The sequence below is a fragment of the Schistocerca americana genome, chromosome 2, assembly GCF_021461395.2.
Source record: "Schistocerca americana isolate TAMUIC-IGC-003095 chromosome 2, iqSchAmer2.1, whole genome shotgun sequence".
Lineage (NCBI taxonomy): Eukaryota > Metazoa > Arthropoda > Insecta > Orthoptera > Acrididae > Schistocerca > Schistocerca americana.
Genome location: NC_060120.1, coordinates 907884 through 927907, shown reverse-complemented (window position 1 = coordinate 927907; position 20024 = coordinate 907884). Strand labels below are relative to the sequence as shown.

General features: G+C 42.1%; 1 protein-coding gene across 1 annotated transcript in view; it reads left to right on the top strand.

The window, feature by feature from the left end:
- The window catches only part of LOC124594881 (cytochrome P450 9e2-like), a 95768-nt gene that overhangs the window by 49962 nt on the left and 25782 nt on the right, over positions 1–20024 (top strand). The window contains exon 6 of the mRNA XM_047133353.1: positions 5532–5753. Coding sequence (XP_046989309.1) covers positions 5532–5753 — 222 coding nt within the window. The remainder of the gene's footprint in view (positions 1–5531; positions 5754–20024) is intronic.

Here is a 20024-nt window from a genome sequence, read left to right as displayed (position 1 = left end):
AAATGATCGCCCATCGTACCATCAGAGAAAGAATTGTAAGCTGACCTAAGAACTAAATATGTCAATACCCTACCAGTAAAACCTCCGATTCTTTAAAGACATGAACTCCTACGTATAAAACAGCTTCAAAAGTCTAATTGCTTTACAAATCAGTTGATGTGTTCAATAATTGACATTAAGCATGTAAGTGAGGATAGGTTCAGAAAAGATTTGAAATTATGATTAGCGTTTGGTGAAAATCGCTAAGTCTTCCCATCCTCAAATACTGGATAAATACAGTCTGGGTAATTTGCACCTATGAGCTACGTTGCCTAGAGACAGACGTACAGTTTCCAACTGTAATATTTGTATACTGTCTCTAACCTACAACATAATGTTATACTTCTTAATGAGTAGATGACGACAACATTTTAAATTTTTAAATTCGGTCAATAATTGTAGGAAATTTTGTCCTTGGAATCAACATGTATCCAACCTTCAACTGGGGGACTGCGAAACATGAAATAAGCTCCATAAACCGCGAACCATGAACCATGAACCGATTTAATCGGTTAGTAATATACGAGGGCGGGCTGGAAAATAATCCCTCCGCATTTCTTAATGTGGAAACTTTTAAAGGTTTTTTAAATAAAACAGTGGTTATTAACATCGTATATCTTTATTCTTCATATCTACATATTTATTTCTCAACACACTCACCTTGGCCACGAACACATTTCTTCCAGCGGGACCAGTATGTTGATACCGTCACTGTGGGATGTCTGACTTTGTTGACGGAGCCGCAACCTGTCTTCTGATTGTACCACTTGATTACTATCAAAGTGAAGGAAGTTCTCGAAGGCGTTCTTTAAGTTTTGGAAACAGATAAAAATCGGATGCGGCCAAGTCGGGGCTGTAGGAGGGATGGTCGATGACAAGTGAACCCACGTGACCTCAACGCACTGGATTGTAGCAGATGTCGCAGCGCTCATGTGTGGTCCAGCATTGTCATGCTGAAGGAGGCGTGCTACTTGTGTTGACGAGCTCTTCAGATTCAAAACTCGATTACAACACGCTGTTTCCTACTTACTGGCATAGTTACTTTATACACCGCCGTGTTATACATTACAATTTGGAACCATAAATATGTAGACATTAACAATGAAGATGTGGAATGTTAATAGTGTTTGTTTTGTTTGTACTGTTCTCGGGTCTCCAGCTGGGTGCAGTCGTTTTCAAAGCACGATACTTCGACAGCACACCTTGCCGTCATCTTCAGGTGATACCTGCAGACTAAGCATCTCTGCTGAATCTCCTCCCCTTTATACTCTGATCACTCCCCACCCCTTTCTCCGCGTCATGCCGCACGCGGCGCTGCGTAGAGTGGTGGTGGAGAGGGGCGGGCTGCTGGCTGATGGATGCGAACTGTGGACCGTCAGATGTCCTGTGGGCTTCATCGGGCGTGGAAGTCGCTTTGGGTTGAGGTTGTTGCCCTGGGGTGTCCCCTGTCACCAGTGGTAGCAAACTTGTTTATGCAGGACTTCGAAGAGGAAGCACTGGAAACTGCAGCATTGAAGCCTATGTGCTTTTACAGACACGTTGATGACACATTCGTGATATGCCTGCATGGAAGAGAAAAACTTCAAGAGTTTCTCATCGAGGAGGACATCGAAAGGGTGCAAAAACGGGCAGCTCGTTTTGTATTGTCACGTAGTAGGGGAGAGAGTGTGGCAGATATGATACGCGAATTGGGATGGAAGTCATTACAGCAAAGACGTTTTTCGTCGCGGCGAGATCTATTTACGAAATTTCAGTCACCAACTTTCTCTTCCGAATGCGAAAATATTTTGTTGAGCCCAACCTACATAGGTAGGAATGATCATCAAAATAAAATAAGAGAAATCAGAGCTCGAACAGAAAGGTTTAGGTGTTCGTTTTTCCCGCGCGCTGTTCGGGAGTGGAATGGTAGAGAGATAAATGTGAATTGCAGAGTAGTCATGAAGATCTGAATTCTCTGCATCCTAACATCAAATTCACCATGGAGGTGGAAGAGAATGGTGAACTCCATTTTCTGGATGTTCTAGTCAAGCGCAAAGCGGATAGCACTTGGGGACACAGTGTATACAGGAAAGAAACCCACACAGATCTGTATCTCCACGCTACCAGCTGCCATCATCCTTCACAGCCTGAGGGTGTACTGCGAACACTGGTGCACAGGGCCCACGCAATATCGGATGAGGAAAGCCTACAAAGAGAACTTAACCACCTTAAGGACGTTTTCAAGAAGAACCGATATAACGAGAGTCAAATTAGATGTGCTTCCGGGCAGAATGCACTAGCCCAGCAGAGAGAGAACGAAGAGGACGAGAAGACAATGGCGTACCTGCCTTACGCCGGCAAGGTATCCAACAAAATCGGCAGAATTCTGGCTCGGTGAAACATCAAATGTGTCTTCCGCCTACCTAAGAAAACGCGTGCCTTGCTAGGTACAGTAAAAGATGACCTGGGGCTCCGCAAACCGGGTGTTTACCGTATTCCGTGTAAATGTGGTAAGGCATACATCGGGCAAACTGTACCGACAATCGAAGAAAGATGCCAGGAACACAGAAGGCACACTGAACTGAAGCAGCCTACAAAATCTGCGGTTGCAGAGCATTACATGGATACTGGAGATACTATGGAGTACGCGAAGACGGAAGTTTTACGGCAGGCCTCGTCTTTTTTGGGACTGTGTTCTGAAGGAAGCGATTGAAATACGTGTAGGTGATGGGCTGATCAACAGAGACGCCAGGTTCAACCTCAGCAAAGCCTGGTACCCAGCACTCAGCCAACTAAAAGCACAACGCCAACCCAAAGCGACTTCCGCGCCCGACGAAGGCCGCAGGACATCTGATGGTCCACAGTTCGCATCCAGCAGCCAGCAGCTCGCCCCTCCCCACCACCACTCCACGCAGCGCCGCTTGCGGTCTGACGCGGGGGATGGGGTGGGGAGCGATCAGAGTATAAAGGGGAGGAGATTCAGCAGAGACGCTCAGTCTGCAGGTATCACCTGAAGATGACGGCAAGGTACGCTGTCGAAATATCGTGGTTTGAAAACGACTGTACCCGGCTGGAGACCCAAGAACAGTGCAAACAGTTAATTCGCCAGGTAATCCTAAGATCACACAACGTTTGTTTTATTTAAAAACTGTAATGGTTCTCATAGCACGTTCTCGTAGACGCTTCACACACTAGTAATGGGTACTCATAACAGAGCGTACGTAAACCTAGCATCATTGTAGGATATGTTCTGAGTTCAAATATTCTGATGCATCAGGCTTTCATGAAGACAGCCATGGGTTCTGGAGACACTGATCATGCCAGACTCTAGTCGTGCTCTTCGTACATCGTAAGCTCAGTGCTATGACCAAAGGAAACATGACTGAACGATATTTCTTGCCTTCAGAAAATTTCATGGTCCAGTACATTTCAACTTCTAAATAAATAGAGTTCCTGTGGGACATCTGACCAGGTTTGTGATTGGATGGACACAGCATGATATCCTGGTTGAATAGTCACCTTCGACATTGACGTAGTATCCAAATTTTATATTAATGTTGCGCACTGATGGTTCTGCGGGCAGTATCAATTGCAATCAGGCTTTTCACATGTGATGCAGTTATCTATGAGGAAATTGCATGCTGTACCATAACCAGTAATATCCAGGTAGTTCTCTAAGAAAATCTGCCTAGTGCAAAGAGAGACATGGGGAGATTCCGGTCGAGACCGATGAAAACATGGAACTGTTTTTACATAATTTGCATCGAAGTGTATACATTATGCCTGCAAAAGGAATTTTTTGTCGTGAAAGTATTCTACAAGTTACAGGAAGTTGAACGAAACCGCGCACCGAGCAAAATATTGGCAGCTGCAAGTGTTCGATGAATTAGTTCAAGAAAAGATTCGATTAGTACACAAATTTTTGTCCAATGAATATTTCCTTAAAAGATGCACCGGTATCAATACGCCATATGTCAACAAGAGCTTCAGTGCGTGCATTTGGAAACTTGTACCGAAACATTCTACCATGGGGCAGAAGCTGTTGACATAGCAGCATATATAACTGCAGCTATATTCAGCGATGGTTATTCGCCTATGCTTAAGACCACGAACGTTTTAGGAATCTCATAGGGACGTAGTGTAAAAACTTCGCGGAGTTCTCCGAGGAAACGCGCGGCAGTCGCGGAGCAAGGAATGCCTCACTTTGTTAAAATAGCTCGGACTGAAACAAATACAGCACCAAATTCAGCATCAGAGCATGTTTGAGGAAGAAGATGACTCTATGGCCTTGGTATTGCAGATTCACCATGATTTTTGAAACAACTTTTTTTTGTTACTCTCAAATTTAAACGCATTTTTCTCGAAACAACACACTTTGATGCGAAGCATTCTAGAGCCCCAACAGATTAATCGATTCATTTCACTTCTTTAACTAAAGATAATTAAATTTAGGAGTTATGGCGTGAGCATTTTCTATTCGAATTTTAAATATTTTTTATACATTTCAATTAAAAAAAAAAAAACATGCCAAGAAACTTATGTGTTTCTCAAATAGCTACAATCCCAACGTGATGGCCCCGCAGATTCATTCTAATGTAAGAAGTTTCTATTTTATAGGTTTCAAAAATAGCCTCGAGTCTATACAATGCTTCTCGTGAACCAGGCTGTTCAGCCATCATTTCTAATTTGTTATAAGATAAAAAATTATAAAAGGATGCATGTATGATAATTTCGATAAAAATAAAGCTTGTATAAAAAACGAATTCTAAACTTCACCCAACATCTCCTTAACACTGACGTATATAAAGCTGTGCAGTTCTAGAAACGTATCGGATAAATGGAATATTCATGGTTTAAGGAATTAATGGCTCACAGCTAGAGTGAGACAAGTCACACAGACATTTGGGGAAAAAGTTGTTGTACTTAGACTCATTGTTAACATTTTCAAATTCGGATGCATTTGGTGACTATATTTGTAATTAAGATGCAAATAAAATGGTTAATTATTTGTACACTTTATCAGAAAAGTTATTCTTTCATAAAGTACAAGCTACCTAGCATTATTATGTCATCAAACATTGATGCGTATAAGGACACACAACAGAGTTCATACTAATTTATCTGTTTCCAGTTCTGTACTGAAGAGGAACACAAACATCCCGTTTCAGATCGTAATCAGCTTGTAAGTCCAAACATTTAGAATGTTCTGAGTAATTTACTAACTCGTGTTTATGTGTTTGGCTTATCTTTAGTGGTATTCCATTGGTTGTTAAGAACTGCACTTTACAACGGAACTAACATACATCACCCACACCGCGCTAGAGTGTCACTCGGAAGGTAAATATGGCTCGCCGACACATTGCGTTTTATTAACTACCATGAACACAGTCTCTCTTAGTCGGACAATGTGTATAAATTAATAACATGTCAAGCCAGGCAGCAGAGTCATTTTAGGTACTTCGTTTTTTCTTCAGCACACAGTATTCTGCACTCTGCATTTCACCTTATTGCAGACCTCACTGATGATGATATCACGGCGCAGGCGCTCATATTTTTCATCGCCGGCTTCGACACCGTGTCGACACTGCTGACCTTCTGCAGCTACTTGCTGGCCACACACGAGGACGTGCAGCGGCGGCTGCAGAGGGAGGTGGACGAACTGATGCAGAAGAGTGGGGGGCAGCCCAGCTACGAGCAGGTCCTGGGCTGCCAGTACCTCGACATGGTGCTCTCTGGTGAGTCCCACATCAGTGGAGTTAATATAGATTACAGCACAAGGTGGCAACTTACTGCTGTTAATTGTAAAAGACCGAGTAGAAACTTCCGTTACAAGCGATATCAACAATTGTCAGGAACTGGCTGTTTCCTGAGTAGCTATTCCACATAATTCTCTGGCATAAACAGTTTAAGCTCGGGCAAAGAAAGATCCTGAACAACGGTCCTATACAGTGTGTTTCATTGTCATTTGTCAAAGTGATGGAACCATTTTCACCACCGTAGGCTGTCAGTTTCATTCCTTTAATGCACTGTGGATATAAAGTATTTCATTTGCCAGCTTTCCCCATAAGGCCAGTTTCAAAAGTCAGCAAAGTAATACCAAAGACACATTAGTGAACAACATTAAGCATACATATTACAATTGTTATTTATATTATTTAAATGATATGTGTGTGTGTGTGTGTGTGTGTGTGTGTGTGTGTGGTGTGTGTGTGTGTGTGTGTGTGTGTGTGTGTGTGTCTCACATTTAACAATTTTTTTTTCTTGTCATGTGGGGACAGGCATGCACCCATACATACCCTTTATTGTTTTTTAATCCATGTTTCTTGGCGTCAAGTGGGGATGAGTGTTTATTTTATTTATTTCTTGAACATTTGGGGTTAACTTCTCAGGAACTTTGTGTTGGTGCGTAAGACACCTTCAGCTAATGAAGTAGCTCATATTTTCACTGCACTAATGATCGGGGTACTTTATAATGGTGCTATGGGAATGAGCAGTGTCTGACCTCATATTCGTCTAAGAAACATTGAGACACTCAACTGGTCTATTTTATTATGTAATTTCGTCGACCGCTTCCTGATCGCTTCATTTATTGTGTCCATATATAGTTCTTTATTCACATGAAGTGCTGAGTGCTATTGACAAGGGATTTCAGATCGATTCCGTATTTCTGGATTTCCAGAAGGCATTTGACACTGTACAATACAAGAGGCTCGTAGTGAAAATGAGTGCTTATGGAATATCATCTCAGTTATGTGACTGGATCTGTGATTTCTTGTCAGAGAGGTCACAGTTCGTAATAATTGACAGAAAGTCATCGAGTAAAACAGAAGTGATTTCTGGTGTTCCCCAAGTAGTGTTATAGGCCTTTTGCTGTTCCTTATCTGTACAAACGATTTGGGAGACAATCTGAGCAGCCGTCTTTGGTTGTTTGTCATTAACGCTGTCGTTAATGACTAATGAAGTCATCAAAAGATCAAAACAAAATGCAAAATGATTTAGAAGAAATATCGGAAAGGTGCGAAAAGTGGCAGTTGACCTTAAATAACGAAAAGTGTGAGGTCATCCACAAGAGTGCTAAAAGGAACCCGTTAAACTTCGGTTACATGATAAATCAGTCTAATCTGAAAGCCGTAAATTCAACTAAATACCTAGGTATTACAACTGTGAACAACTTAAATTGGAAGGAACACATAGAAAATGTTGTGAGGGAGGCTAACCAAAGAATGTGTTTTATTGGCAGGACACTTAGAAAATGTAGCAGACCTACTAAGGAGACTGCCTACACTATGCTTGTCCATCTTCTTTTAGAATACTGTTGTACAGTGTGGGATCCTTACCAGATAGGACTGATGGAGTACATAGAAAAAGTTCAATGAAATGGAGCACGTTTAGTATTATTGCGAAATATGGGAGAGAATGTCACAGAAATGAGGATTTGGGATGGACATCATTAAAAGAAAGGCATTTTTCGTTGCGACGGAATCTTCTCACGAAACTCCAATCACCAACTTTCTCCTCCAAATGTGAAAATATTTTATTGACACTGACCTACATAGGGAGGAACGATCACCAAGATAAAATAAGGAAAATCAGAGTTCGTAGTGAAAGATATAGGTGTTCATTCTTTCTGTTGTGACTTGGCAAGACAGCCAAGCCACTATGAGATAGCCGAAAGGCACGCGTTTAAGCTCACCCAGGCTGGCGTGAGGTCTGGAACAGTTAAAGGAGTTAAGTCTAGTAAAAAAAGTACGTAGCTTCTGGAATACTTAACTTTAATCCATAATTGGTAAACATTGGTCTGACGGTACATGCATCACAATATCAATAGTAACTGCATATGGTGCCTTGCTAGGTCGTAGCAAATGACGTAGCTGAAGGCTATGCTAACTATCGTCTCGGCAAATGAGAGCGTAATTTGTCAGTGAACCATCGCTAGCAAAGTCGGCTGTACAACTGGGGCGAGTGCTAGGAAGTCTCTCTAGACCTGCCGTGTGGCGGCGCTCGGTCTGCAATCACTGATAGTGGCGACCCACGGGTCCGACGTATACTAACGGACCGCAGCCGATTTAAAGGCTACCACCTAGCAAGTGTGGTGTCTGGCGGTGACACCACACTTTCCACGCGCTGTGATTTCCAGAGTATCCATGTAGATATAGATGTAGATGTAGATGAGCTCGTTATGTAGATCAACTCTTCTGGTATAATGGCTGGCACCAAGTTGTAACCCGCCTGGGAGTACGAATGGGTGGTGTACTTTATACTGGCTTCTCGTTTCGTGACCATGCGTCCTGTCCACACCACGTACCTGATACTCCTGCGGTGGTCGTATTGTCCTGCTCCACACTGCTATTGGCTTGCCTGAAATTATCTATCGAAATATGCAAGCAGGTTTAGGAGAGCCACTCAATGTTAAAATACAACACTGTCCTATGTCTGGTATGAACATCTATATTATGAGACGATATGGAAACCACAGGTTGCACTGTTTACTGATGATTAACAGTCCAAAATACCATTCGGACGAATGTACACGTAACCGACACGGCACGGGTGATTGTTGATGACACGGAAGTCGAATGATTGAACGACAGTTCTTACACTCGTCACACACACAGATATCTGTTAATAGTCCTCCTTGTCACTAATAATGATATAACACTGTTCGTAAAGTTAATTTTTCACTTCTCAGTTCTCACTTGTACGAGCGTGCACACAACCATCATGGCGCGGTTGATTGTTGATAATGTGGAAACGCGATGATCGAGCGCACGTCCTCACGCTCGCTACAAGGCACTCGCACTTGTTTGTACTCTTTTGTGGTAACTAATTTTTGCTGATTCACTTTAGTTCGTTCTGAGAGACCGAACATAGCGCAGGTGATTGATACTGTACGGTACGACATGCAACGGGAGGATACACAAATACGTTATCAGCAGCACTGCTCATTTTAAATTACTTCTTGACGCACATTCCTCTGAATCATTTACTTATTTTATCACTTTACTGTAGTAACACCTGTAGCAACACTTCAACTTCCATACTAACAATGCATCTCACATGCAGAGCTACACACTACACAACATAACAGTTTCGTCTCTCGCTTTCGACTCGACAGATGTGGCTGCCCGCAAAGATACTCCACAACTAAGCCAGCGACATGACAATACGATTACATTCCCGCACAATAAAGCTTTCGAATTGCCGAAGAGAATATCGAAATATAGAAAATTCTCTACTGCAGGTGGTTACAGAGATGGTGTGAGGGGGAGGGGGTGTGTATACTGCCCCATCCAACAGTTATATACCATTATCACATTGTGGACAAGACATGAGTTACACATAATCATGGAAACATAAAGAACAGTTGTCAAATATGCAAAATTTTACATAATAAAAGAACCCTACCTACAGTGCAACCTGTATAGCAAAACACAGTTACAATAGAGTGGATCATAAAGTAGCTAATACAATAAGACACAAAATATTAAGTCCCTGAATTAGAAACTTTTACAAATACAATAGGTTAGATATGACAGATAGGTGACTGAAAGAAAGAGATAAAAAAAGTAGTAGAAAAATACATGCATTCACTGCTACTGTTGGTAGACAATATCGTTGGTGACACTATCAGGCAAACAATGAAGAACCTCCATCAGCACTAGGCTGTCAAAATCCAGGGAAAAGCAAAAATTATTATTTCACTACTCACAACACTGCATCACAAGTGAGCGTTCTTTGCAATGAAAGGGGTCGGGAGTGAATGTAGCATCGATGCTGTGCCAGCCGGCAGATGTGGAGTATAGTCATCAGCTCGCCACTCTCGCCTCATGGTAATCCGTCCATTGTCGTACATGAAACAGTTTAATGGCGCTCTCAGCGTTGCCCCAGCAAGGCCTATTCAACTTAGCCTTAGTCTGTTTCTACTACAGTAGACGTTACGATGTTCTATGATGATGATGATGATGAGTCCCATACAGAGCATAGGGGAGCGACGCGGGAAACCCGCGCTGCCTTACTAGGCAAGGTCCTAGTGGAGGTGGTTTGCCATTTCCTTCCTCCGAACGATGTTTTATATGACATAATAAACACATAGACTATTAAGAAGAAAAAAAATATGGATGTCATGTAAGTTAAATTTAGTTACTAAGGGAATGGTACAAAAAATAGTAGCAATCATTAAGCAGGAGTAGTAAGAAACTTTTAAATGAAAACTTTTGGATAGCACAACCTATGTACACTAGACACTAGTAATCACTCAAACCATCTCACTGTGCGGGCAAGAAGAAATGTAATACATATAATCTAGGTTACACAGACAGAAGGTGAAAAGAAAGAAAAAATTTGCATATGGCTGTAACACATCCTAGTTAAATCTCACTCGATTCGAGTTTCCTCATGAAACCTCATAATAATCAGAAATTAATGTCTGTACTTAAGGACAATAGCAGCTGACATGTGTACAGATTCAGACACATCACAATATATCACTGTCATTAATCTTGCTCATTATAGTTTAATGTTTTCCACTTGGTGTTTCCCCTTGTGGCATGACGTATGCTGTTGATTACACCCTCAAAATATGTTATACAGGCTTTCCACTTGCTATGTTTCCAATTTCGCACCTGGTCATCCGATGCATCGTGCCTTGTATTCTGATATCCGTAGCCACCATGGACGCCTCTGTGACCACCATGGCCACAGAAACCACCGTAATGACTCCTGTCATTACAATTATTCCAATGTCGTCCACTATGTCTATTGTCATGGTTTGAATGGGTATTTGTATTGGTTTCATTGTTCCCTGATACTCTTCTATCATCTTTTCCTCCTCCTGTTCCTTGTGATTCATACAACGGGTTTAATTGTCCTGAGACTAATTTCATTGTCTCTTCATCATCCTTAGGGATAGCTAGCAACTTATCCTGAACTCCAGTTGGTAGCTTACTTATGGTCAGAGACACTATTGCTTCTGTCATCACTGGTTCACCTAAATACAAGTTCCTGTCATAATTATCTTGAAAAAATTTCTTTAATTTCTGGTCACGCCCTCTCTCAAACCTTCTACCCTGGTGAAGACTGTTATGTACTTCATTTTTCTTCTGTCTCGACCAATATTGTTGCAAAAACTCCTTTTCAAATTCAGCAAAGGTTGTACCCTTACGTCCTATTTCATACCCCAGGTAAGAGCTTCACCTTCCATTCTTGCTGCAAAGAAGCGTACCTTTCTTTGCTCGACCCATAATTCAGGTAACACGCCCTTAAATTGATCTAAGAAATCTTTAGGATGCCATCTCCTATGTGGTTCGAAGTTCTTAAAATTCCCTCATCATTTAGTATACCAATTAAGCTACCACCAGCAATGCTTCCATCACATAATAGTGATTTCATTTCACTCTTCACCTGCTGACCGACCTGTTCTTTAGTCTTTCCTACCTCACTGTACACCTCTTCTACTCACCATGCGTAAGCATCCTGGTTTAGCGCAACAGCTGATATCCTGTGTTTACAGTGTTTCACTTCCTCATCTAGTTGTTCAAAATGCTCAACGTAAGCCTAGACCTAATTTTAGTAATATCTCCCTTCACTTCTTTGACATCTGACTCTACCTTTTCAAAACGTTTAGTATTGCCTGAAACATTCTCCTCTACTGGAACAGTAAGTTCATCCATCATCTGATGAATTGACTCATCCAGTTTCCTTAGAGCCTCATTAGTCTCGTCGATCTTTTTACTGAGTCGTTCGTTCATGTGCTCTAACAATCGCTTAATATATTCCCTTAATTGTTTATTTTATTGAAATAAGTATTTCTGGTCGTCTACTGATCACCTAATATCTTATTTTTGGCACATAATATCTTCCCTCTGATGCAAAATATCTTCCCTCTGGTGCTTAATGTCTTCCTCTATTGGTTTGTTACTATTCAATAATATTTTGAGCATGTCAACGATAGACAGGTCAGACCAAAGTATACAATCATCTCGTTTGGGCTTATCCATGATTGGTGACGACACTGCATTAGGACTTCCCATCTTTGCTAATAAACTACTGTCACCTATACCGGAATTCTTCGACATTTCACTACTACTTGCTTCTGTTTTCGTCTCCACCTGATTACTTTTACCTAAAGAGATTGCAGAAGCAGTAAAGGAAACAAAAGAAAAATTCGGAGTAGGTATTAAAATCCATGGAGAAGAAATAAAAACTTTGAGGTTCGCCGATGACATCGTAATTCTGTCAGAGACAGCAAAGGACTTGGAAGAGCAGTTGAATGGAATGGACAGTGTCTTGAAAGGAGGATATAAGATAAACATCAACAAAAGCAAAACAAGGATAGTGGAATGTAGTCTAGTTAAGTCGGGTGATGCTGAGGGAATTAGATTAGGAAATGAGGTACTTAAAGTAGTAAAGGAGTTTTGCTATTTGGGGAGCAAAATAACTGATGATGGTCGAAGTAGAGAGGATATAAAATGTAGGCTGGCAATGGCAAGAAAAGCGTTTCTGAAGAAGAGAAATTTGTTAACATCCAGTATTGATTTAAGTGTCAGGAAGTCATTTCTGAAAGTATTTGTATGGAGTGTAGCCATGTATGGAAGTGAAACATGGACGATAAATAGTTTGGACAAGAAGAGAATAGAAGCTTTCGAAATGTGGTGCTACAGAAGAATGCTGAAGATTAGATGGGTAAATCACATAACTAATGAGGAAGTATTGAATAGGATTGGGGAGAAGAGAAGTTTGTGGCACAACTTGACCAGAAGAAGGGATCGGTTGGTAGGACATGTTCTGAGGCATCAAGGGATCACCAATTTCGTATTGGAGGGCAGCGTGGAGGGTAAAAATCGTAGAGGGAGACCAAGAGATGAATACACTAAGCAGATTCAGAAGGATGTAGGTTGCAGTAGGTACTGGGAGATGAAAAAGCTTGCACAGGATAGAGTAGCATGGAGAGCTGCATCAAACCAGTCTCAGGACTGAAGACCACAACAACAACAACAAAGAGATTGCTTTCACATCCCTCTCTACTGCAGTTGCACCAAGCTCATTACTTGCCATATTGAATCACTGTAAAGTCACCCAAGCAAAAAATAAACAAATCACAGTAACACTCGTAGCATAGACTCGATAGCAATATCCACAACCAAACTACAACGCCGTACACATTCAAGGCTGTAATTCGCGCTCAGAAGCACAAATAGCAAACAAGATCACGTAAAAGAAAAAGAAAGGAATTAAATATAAGCTGACGTAAATGTAGTTCTGCAATTGTATTAACTGTTATTAAAAATTAGACCACTAAGTAAGCAGGGACTGACAGTGACATTTACTTTACTATACGGTCGGCAAGTAAGCAATGTCTCGTAATTCTGGTTATAAAAAAGAATTTAAAACTGTCACTGTTTGTAAATACGTAATTATACAATGCAATCTGCACTGCCAGTTAATTACTCTCGTTGCTTGAGTTGCGTGAGGTAACGTCGTGATGCGCGACTTACTTAGCGTTGTCTACTGGCTCCGTAGTCGCGGCTGTTGCGTAGCGCCGACTCAGTTGACGCCGTCCAGCTGTCAGCACTGCACCCTCTCTGCAAAGCGTGCTAATATTTACTGCCTCCCTCCTAGGCGCCGCTCGCGTCGTATACGGTGATCGCTATCAAAAAGTTTTTACTTTTGCCCATAGGTGCCACTAGCGTCGTCTTCCGTAATGGCTGCCAAATAACTGTTCCCTTTCGCACATAGATGCCGCTAGCGCCGTCAAAAGTGCGCCATCGTGGACTTCGACCATAGATATTGGTAGACTGGTCATGACGTATATTTCGTGGCACCAACATCTCTACTGCTATACCACGTGACTATTGGCAAAACAATGGTGGTATCCTGTTGTGCTTATGGTTGTACCGAGCGTTTTGTGAAGGGAAGTAACATTAAATTTCACGTGTAAGTATTATTAGTATAATTTAGCGGCATTTCTTGAATACTGATAAACTATTGTGTGTATCATATCCTTACCCAGAACGCCACAGTTACGTAAATTGGCGGTTTGAAGTGCTGTGTGTGTTTCCAGGCGCACATTGCAATCGTATGTATTTCTTGAAATGGTAGGCTACAAAGCTGCTTTTTCTCTTTCGTATAGGTTTCCAAAGGATGAAGGGCGCAGGCAGATATGGATACAGGCAGTGAAACGAAAAGATTTCAAGCCTACTGCGCACACACGCATCTGTTCGAAGCACTTTGAAGAATATATATATATATATATATATATATATATATATATATATATATATATATATATATATATATAAAGATGATGTGACTTACCAAACGAAAGCGCTGGCATGTCGATAGACGCACAAACAAACACAAACATACACACAAAATTCAAGCTCTTTCGCAACCAACGGTTGCTTCGTCACGAAAGAGGGAAAGAGAGGAAAAGACGGAAGGATGTGGGTTTTAAGGGAGAGGGTAAGGAGTCATTCCAATTCCGGGAGCGGAGAGACTTACCTTAGGGGGGAAAAAAGGACAGGTATACACTCGCACACACACACACATATATATATATATATATATATATATATATATATATATATTTATTGTGTGTGTGTGTGTGTGTGTGTGTGTGTGTGTGAGAGAGAGAGAGAGAGAGATATTTATTACCAATAACCCTTCCCACTCCAAAAGCAATGGCAATGTGCATTGCTACTACACAAGAAGAAAGGATGATTTTTACATCCTGGATTAAATCTGACTTTGGTACAAAAAGGGGTGATTATGCTGGTATTATTTTAAAGAACAATTTGCAAAAACAAGTTAGGGGTTTGATTTCTCATCAGGGTTTAGTTTTATTTTATACTTCCCAGTTACAAAACATACGAATATCAGAAACAAATACTGAATACCATTTGCAAAAAGGTAGTTGTATGGCCTATGTTAGTTTCCAGATAATAAGCTGTAATGTATGGGATAAATAATATGCTGCTACAAAAATCATTGGTCATTTACCAAAAAGCATTAAAAGCCTGACAGATAGCCAACCAGCATTTAAAATCAAACTAAAAGAATCTATGAATGACAGCTCCTACTCAGTAGACGATTTTTTAGGTATAAATAAGTGATTGGAAGAATTGTCATGTAGTGATAGGTCTACCTTTCATTAAACTGACACATCATTGTGAAGTATCGTACTCATGATCTGTGGAACAAGTATTCATGTAAGTAGGTACTGATTTTGTAGATATCTTATTTGATACATCTACGAAACAAACTGTTTAAACCAAAAAAGAGCTTTCAAATGAAACTGCTTTACGTTTTGTGGGTGAACGACACAATTGAGTTCGTTAAAAAATTTTTTTTAAATGACTCTGAGCACTATGGGACTTAACAGCTGTGGTCATCAGTCCCCTAGAACTTAGAACTACTTAAACCTAACTAACCTAAGGACATCACACACATCCATGCCGGAGGCAGGATTCGAACCTGCGACCGTAGCAGTCGCGCGGCTCCGGACTGCGCGCCTAGAACCGCGAGACCACCGTGGCCGGCTGAGTTTGTTACATTCGATGTGAACACGTGTGTTTACGTTACAGGTTTCGTTGTTTATGCCGATTTATGAAGTCTATAACACTTTCTACAACCAAGGCACTAAAACACACACACGCAATATTTACATTTTATGCAGTGCATAATGCGTATTGTTAGTAGAGAATGCATCTCATAATTGGGAACATCGAAAGTGTTTCAGCAGTTCACAAAGTTCATTGTGAAGTAATGGCTGTAAAACTAAATTTGTACAGTGGTTACGCAATAGTTTATCACTTCTAGCTGTGTTTACATAAGCTACATTTAATGTTGTGAAGTTAGCAGGAAATCCACTGAGAAATACTGGAAGTGAAATCAGGAATCAGAATGCTGCCTTGAACTCCCGCCGACGTTCTGCCAACAGTCACGTGATTCTATGTTGCAGCCACGCCAGATGTATAGCCGCTGCACTGCTTGCCCAGTCTATTAGTATCTATGGTCGAAGATCGTGGAGTATGTTTACTTCGTAGCACTAGTTCTTTGCTCTGTCATGGATCGGACGAGTATATAATTGTGTCACAAGTTCTTTGACGTACACATCCCAGAGCTCGCGTAACGTCACTCAATAATGTAAACTAACAATCAGTGTTTGTACATAAATGGTTGACTTTCCTAATAAATTATGCGGCACTTCTTATCCGAAAATTGCAAGTCATGAACACACGTCGCCATGTAACACGCTCGAGAGTACGAATGGGTGGGGTACTCTATACTGGCTTCTCGTTTCGTGACCGTGCGCCCTGTCCACACCACGTACCTGATAATCCCGCGGTGGTCGTACTGTCCTGCTCCACACTGCTGTTGGCTTGCCTGAAATTATCTATCGAAATATGCAAGCGGGTTTAGGGGAGCCACTCAACGTTAAAACACAGCACTGTCCTATGTCTGGTATGAACGTCTATATTATGAGACGATATGGAAACCACAGGTTGCAATGATTACACTCTAAATCGCAAATGTTTATGCCAATTAACAATCTTGATGATTAACAGTCCAAAATACCATTCGGACGAGCGCAAGCGTAACCGACACGACGCGGTTGATTGTTGATGATGTGCAAACGCGATGATCGAACGCACGTCCTCACGCTCGCTACAAGACACTCGCACTTGTTTGTACTCTTTTGTGGTAACTAATTTTTGCTGATTCACTTCAGTTCATTCTGAGAGGCCGAACATGGCGCAGGTGATTGATACTGTACGGTACGACACGCAACGGGAGGATACACAGATACATTATCAGCAGCACTGCTCATTTTAAATTACTTCTTGATGCACATTCCTCTGAATCATTTACTTATTTTATCACTTTACTGTAGTAACACCTGTAGCAACACTTCAACTTCCATACTAACAATGCATCTCACATGCAGAGCTACACACTGCACAACATAACAGTTCCATGTCCCGCTCTCGACTCGACAGGCGTGGCTGCCCGCAAAGATACTCCACAATTAAGCCAGCGATATGACAATACGATTACAAAGCATCCATCGAGTTGAAGGCGATTGATCTGTGTTTAGCTAGCCATACCCTAAACAGTGCTACCGTACAGAATTTATAAAAAGGCTGTAGCTTATACATTCGTAATTTGACTGTGGTGCTTAGGTCTGAGCTTTTAAAAAAGGAGAAAGTTTCTTATCCATTCCAATGGCTTTGTCTCTAGCCATACCCCAAACACAGCTGCCATACAGCATTTTTGAAAGGACTGTTGCTTTATACAGTCGTAATTTGGCTGTGGTGCTTAGGTCTGAGCTTTTAAAAAAATAGAAGAGTCTTCTATCCATTCTAATGGCATTGTTTCTAAGATATTCTATATGCGTAAGGAGGAAGAATTGTTTGTGTAGTGTAGCCCATAAGTATGTCGCCTTAGTACTCCGTGAAATGTCTTGTCCATTCAGTCTCAGTGCAATAGGCATCTGCGGGTGTTTTTTACTGAAGTAAACGGCAGCCGTCTTGGTCGGGTGTAACTGTACTTTGTTGATCTTGCACCCCGTCGCTGTAGCGTCGAATTGTTGTAAATTTGTGGTAAGGTCTTATGGGACCAAACTGCTGAGGTCGTAGGTCCCTAAGCTTACACACTACTTAGTGTAACTTACGCTAAGAATGACACACACATCCATACCGTGCCGCTGCCCCACGCGGCTCGAGTTACTCTAGCAGTCATCTGATATTGACCCGGATGTGTCTTCTGCTGGTAAAGCAGGCCGTATCGTGAGCAAACTGTGCTATTTGCACTCCAACGGCTGTTGGTATCTCGTTGATGTAATTAATGAATAATAGGAGTCAGAGAACCGATTCTTGGGGTAGGCCCGCTCTTGCCGGGTGGCAGTCAGATGGTTGGCCTCGGATTGTTACGATCATTTTTCTGACTTCCAGCTAATTAGCAATGAGTTTGCTGTAACAAGTTGGTACTGGCGTTTGTTGTTCCAGTTTCCGGTTCAGGTGTTCTCTCCAAACAGTGTCCTATGATTCTCCTATGTCTAGAAAATTGTAGCGGAGGCACTGGTTGTGTTAAGGTTCTTTGTAACATGTTCTGCTAGTCGTAATAATTGCAGCTCCACCGACAGTTTCCCTTGGAAACTGTATTGTTCTGCCCAAACTGTAGCATCAGCCACTAGACATTCAAGGAAATGGGTGTAGATAACGCTTTACAAGGTTTTACTCATCCCGCTGAAGATGCTAGTAGGTCTGTAATTTGTAGTTATTGTTACATCCAGCCCTGGCTTTGGGTTAGGCAGCCGCTGTAAATTCCGTTTAACAGAACTAGAAGTCATCTTAGCAACTTCCTGAAGTGGAGGTTGCTTATTCTGTCAGTGCCTGGTGCCTTACTCGCCTGGAGTTTCTTCTTTACCATTCTTACCTCTTTTGGTGCAGGGAGGCTTGGTTGCGATGTATCGTCTTTTGTCATAGTCCGCTTCACAAGTTGGTTGGTGGTATATTCGTACTCTTTCTGGGCTACGTTTAATGGTTCCCTCAGTAATGTTGTCTGCTGTTCGAAGGGTGTTGCAAATGTTTCCGCTTTGGTCAGTGGGTCTGCGGTTAGTACCTGCGGGGGTTTGGGTAGGTATCACAGGAGTTGAGTCGGTTCGTATAATTGTAACTCGTTTCCATTCATCTTTCGTCTGGAGTAGGAAGGTGAATAAGAGGACAATTTACGCGCCTTCTGTATTTTTCGTGTTATACAGTCCACCGCATAGTCGATCTGGTCCGGTGCCTCGACCTCCAGTGTTGTTTCTGAGGTGTCTTTTAAATTGTGCCCAGTTATTTTCTTGGTGCATTCTTCAGGACTGTGGGTGGTTGTTTCCTCGGAAGTGTTGCCAGAAGTCGGCCGAGGTGGCCGAGCGGTTGTAGACGCTACAGTCGGGGAACCGCGCAACCGCTACGATCGCAGGTTGGAATCCTGCCTCGGGCATGGATGTGTGTGATGACCTTAGGTTAGTTAGGTTTAAGTAGTTCTAAGTTCTAGGGGACTGATGAATGGTTCAAATGGCTCTCAGCACTATGGGACTTAACAGCTGTGGTCATCAGTCCCCTAGAACTCAGAACTACTTAAACCTAACTAACCTAAGGACATCACACACATCCATGCCCGAGGCAGGATTCGAACCTGCGACCGTAGCAGTCGCACGGTTCCGGACTGCGCGCCTAGAACCGCGAGACCACCGCGGCCGGCGGGACTGATGACCTCCGAAGTTAAGTCCCATAGTGCTCAGAGCCATTTGAACCATTTTTTGTTGTTGCCAGAACAGGGTCGTGGTTCCACGATAAATCATTTGTAGTTACCAACTGAGGGTCGGTTCCGAGTTCTTCAGTGATAACAATATCTAATACATCTGGATGATGGTGGGTATGACATGGAGTATGAGTTGGTTCGAGTAGGCCTCAAATCATCAAGTCTAATTCCCGTTCTAGGCGAAGAAGTTCGAGGGCCTCTCGGGTTGTTTACTCTTGAGAGTCAAGTGCTTCGCGTTCCAGTCACCTCCAATGCACGTCATTCCGTGTGGCGCCAAGAAGTTTCTTATGTTCTGATTGATTAATTGGGGTGCTGGTCGGAGGTATATCACAACTAGAGCCGTGTCTCCTAGGTCTGTCCAAATGGTACTGCTCCAGTTTTCGCAGTTGTGGTGGGTCCACTTCTCGATGGGTTATGGTGCGGTTGAGGCAGATAGCTGTGCCGCCACCTCATCGTAGTTGTCCATCTCTACAATATTCTACCATATTTTGAAGCTTAAAAAAATGGTTCAATGGCTCTGAGCACTGTAGGACTTAACTTCTGAGGTCATCAGTCCCCTAGAACTTAGAACTACTTAAACCTAACTAACATAAGGACATCACACACATCCATCCCGAGGCAGGATTCGAACCTGCGACCCTAGCGGTCGCGCGGTTCCAGACTGTAGTGCCTAGAACCGTTCGGCCACTCCGGCCGGC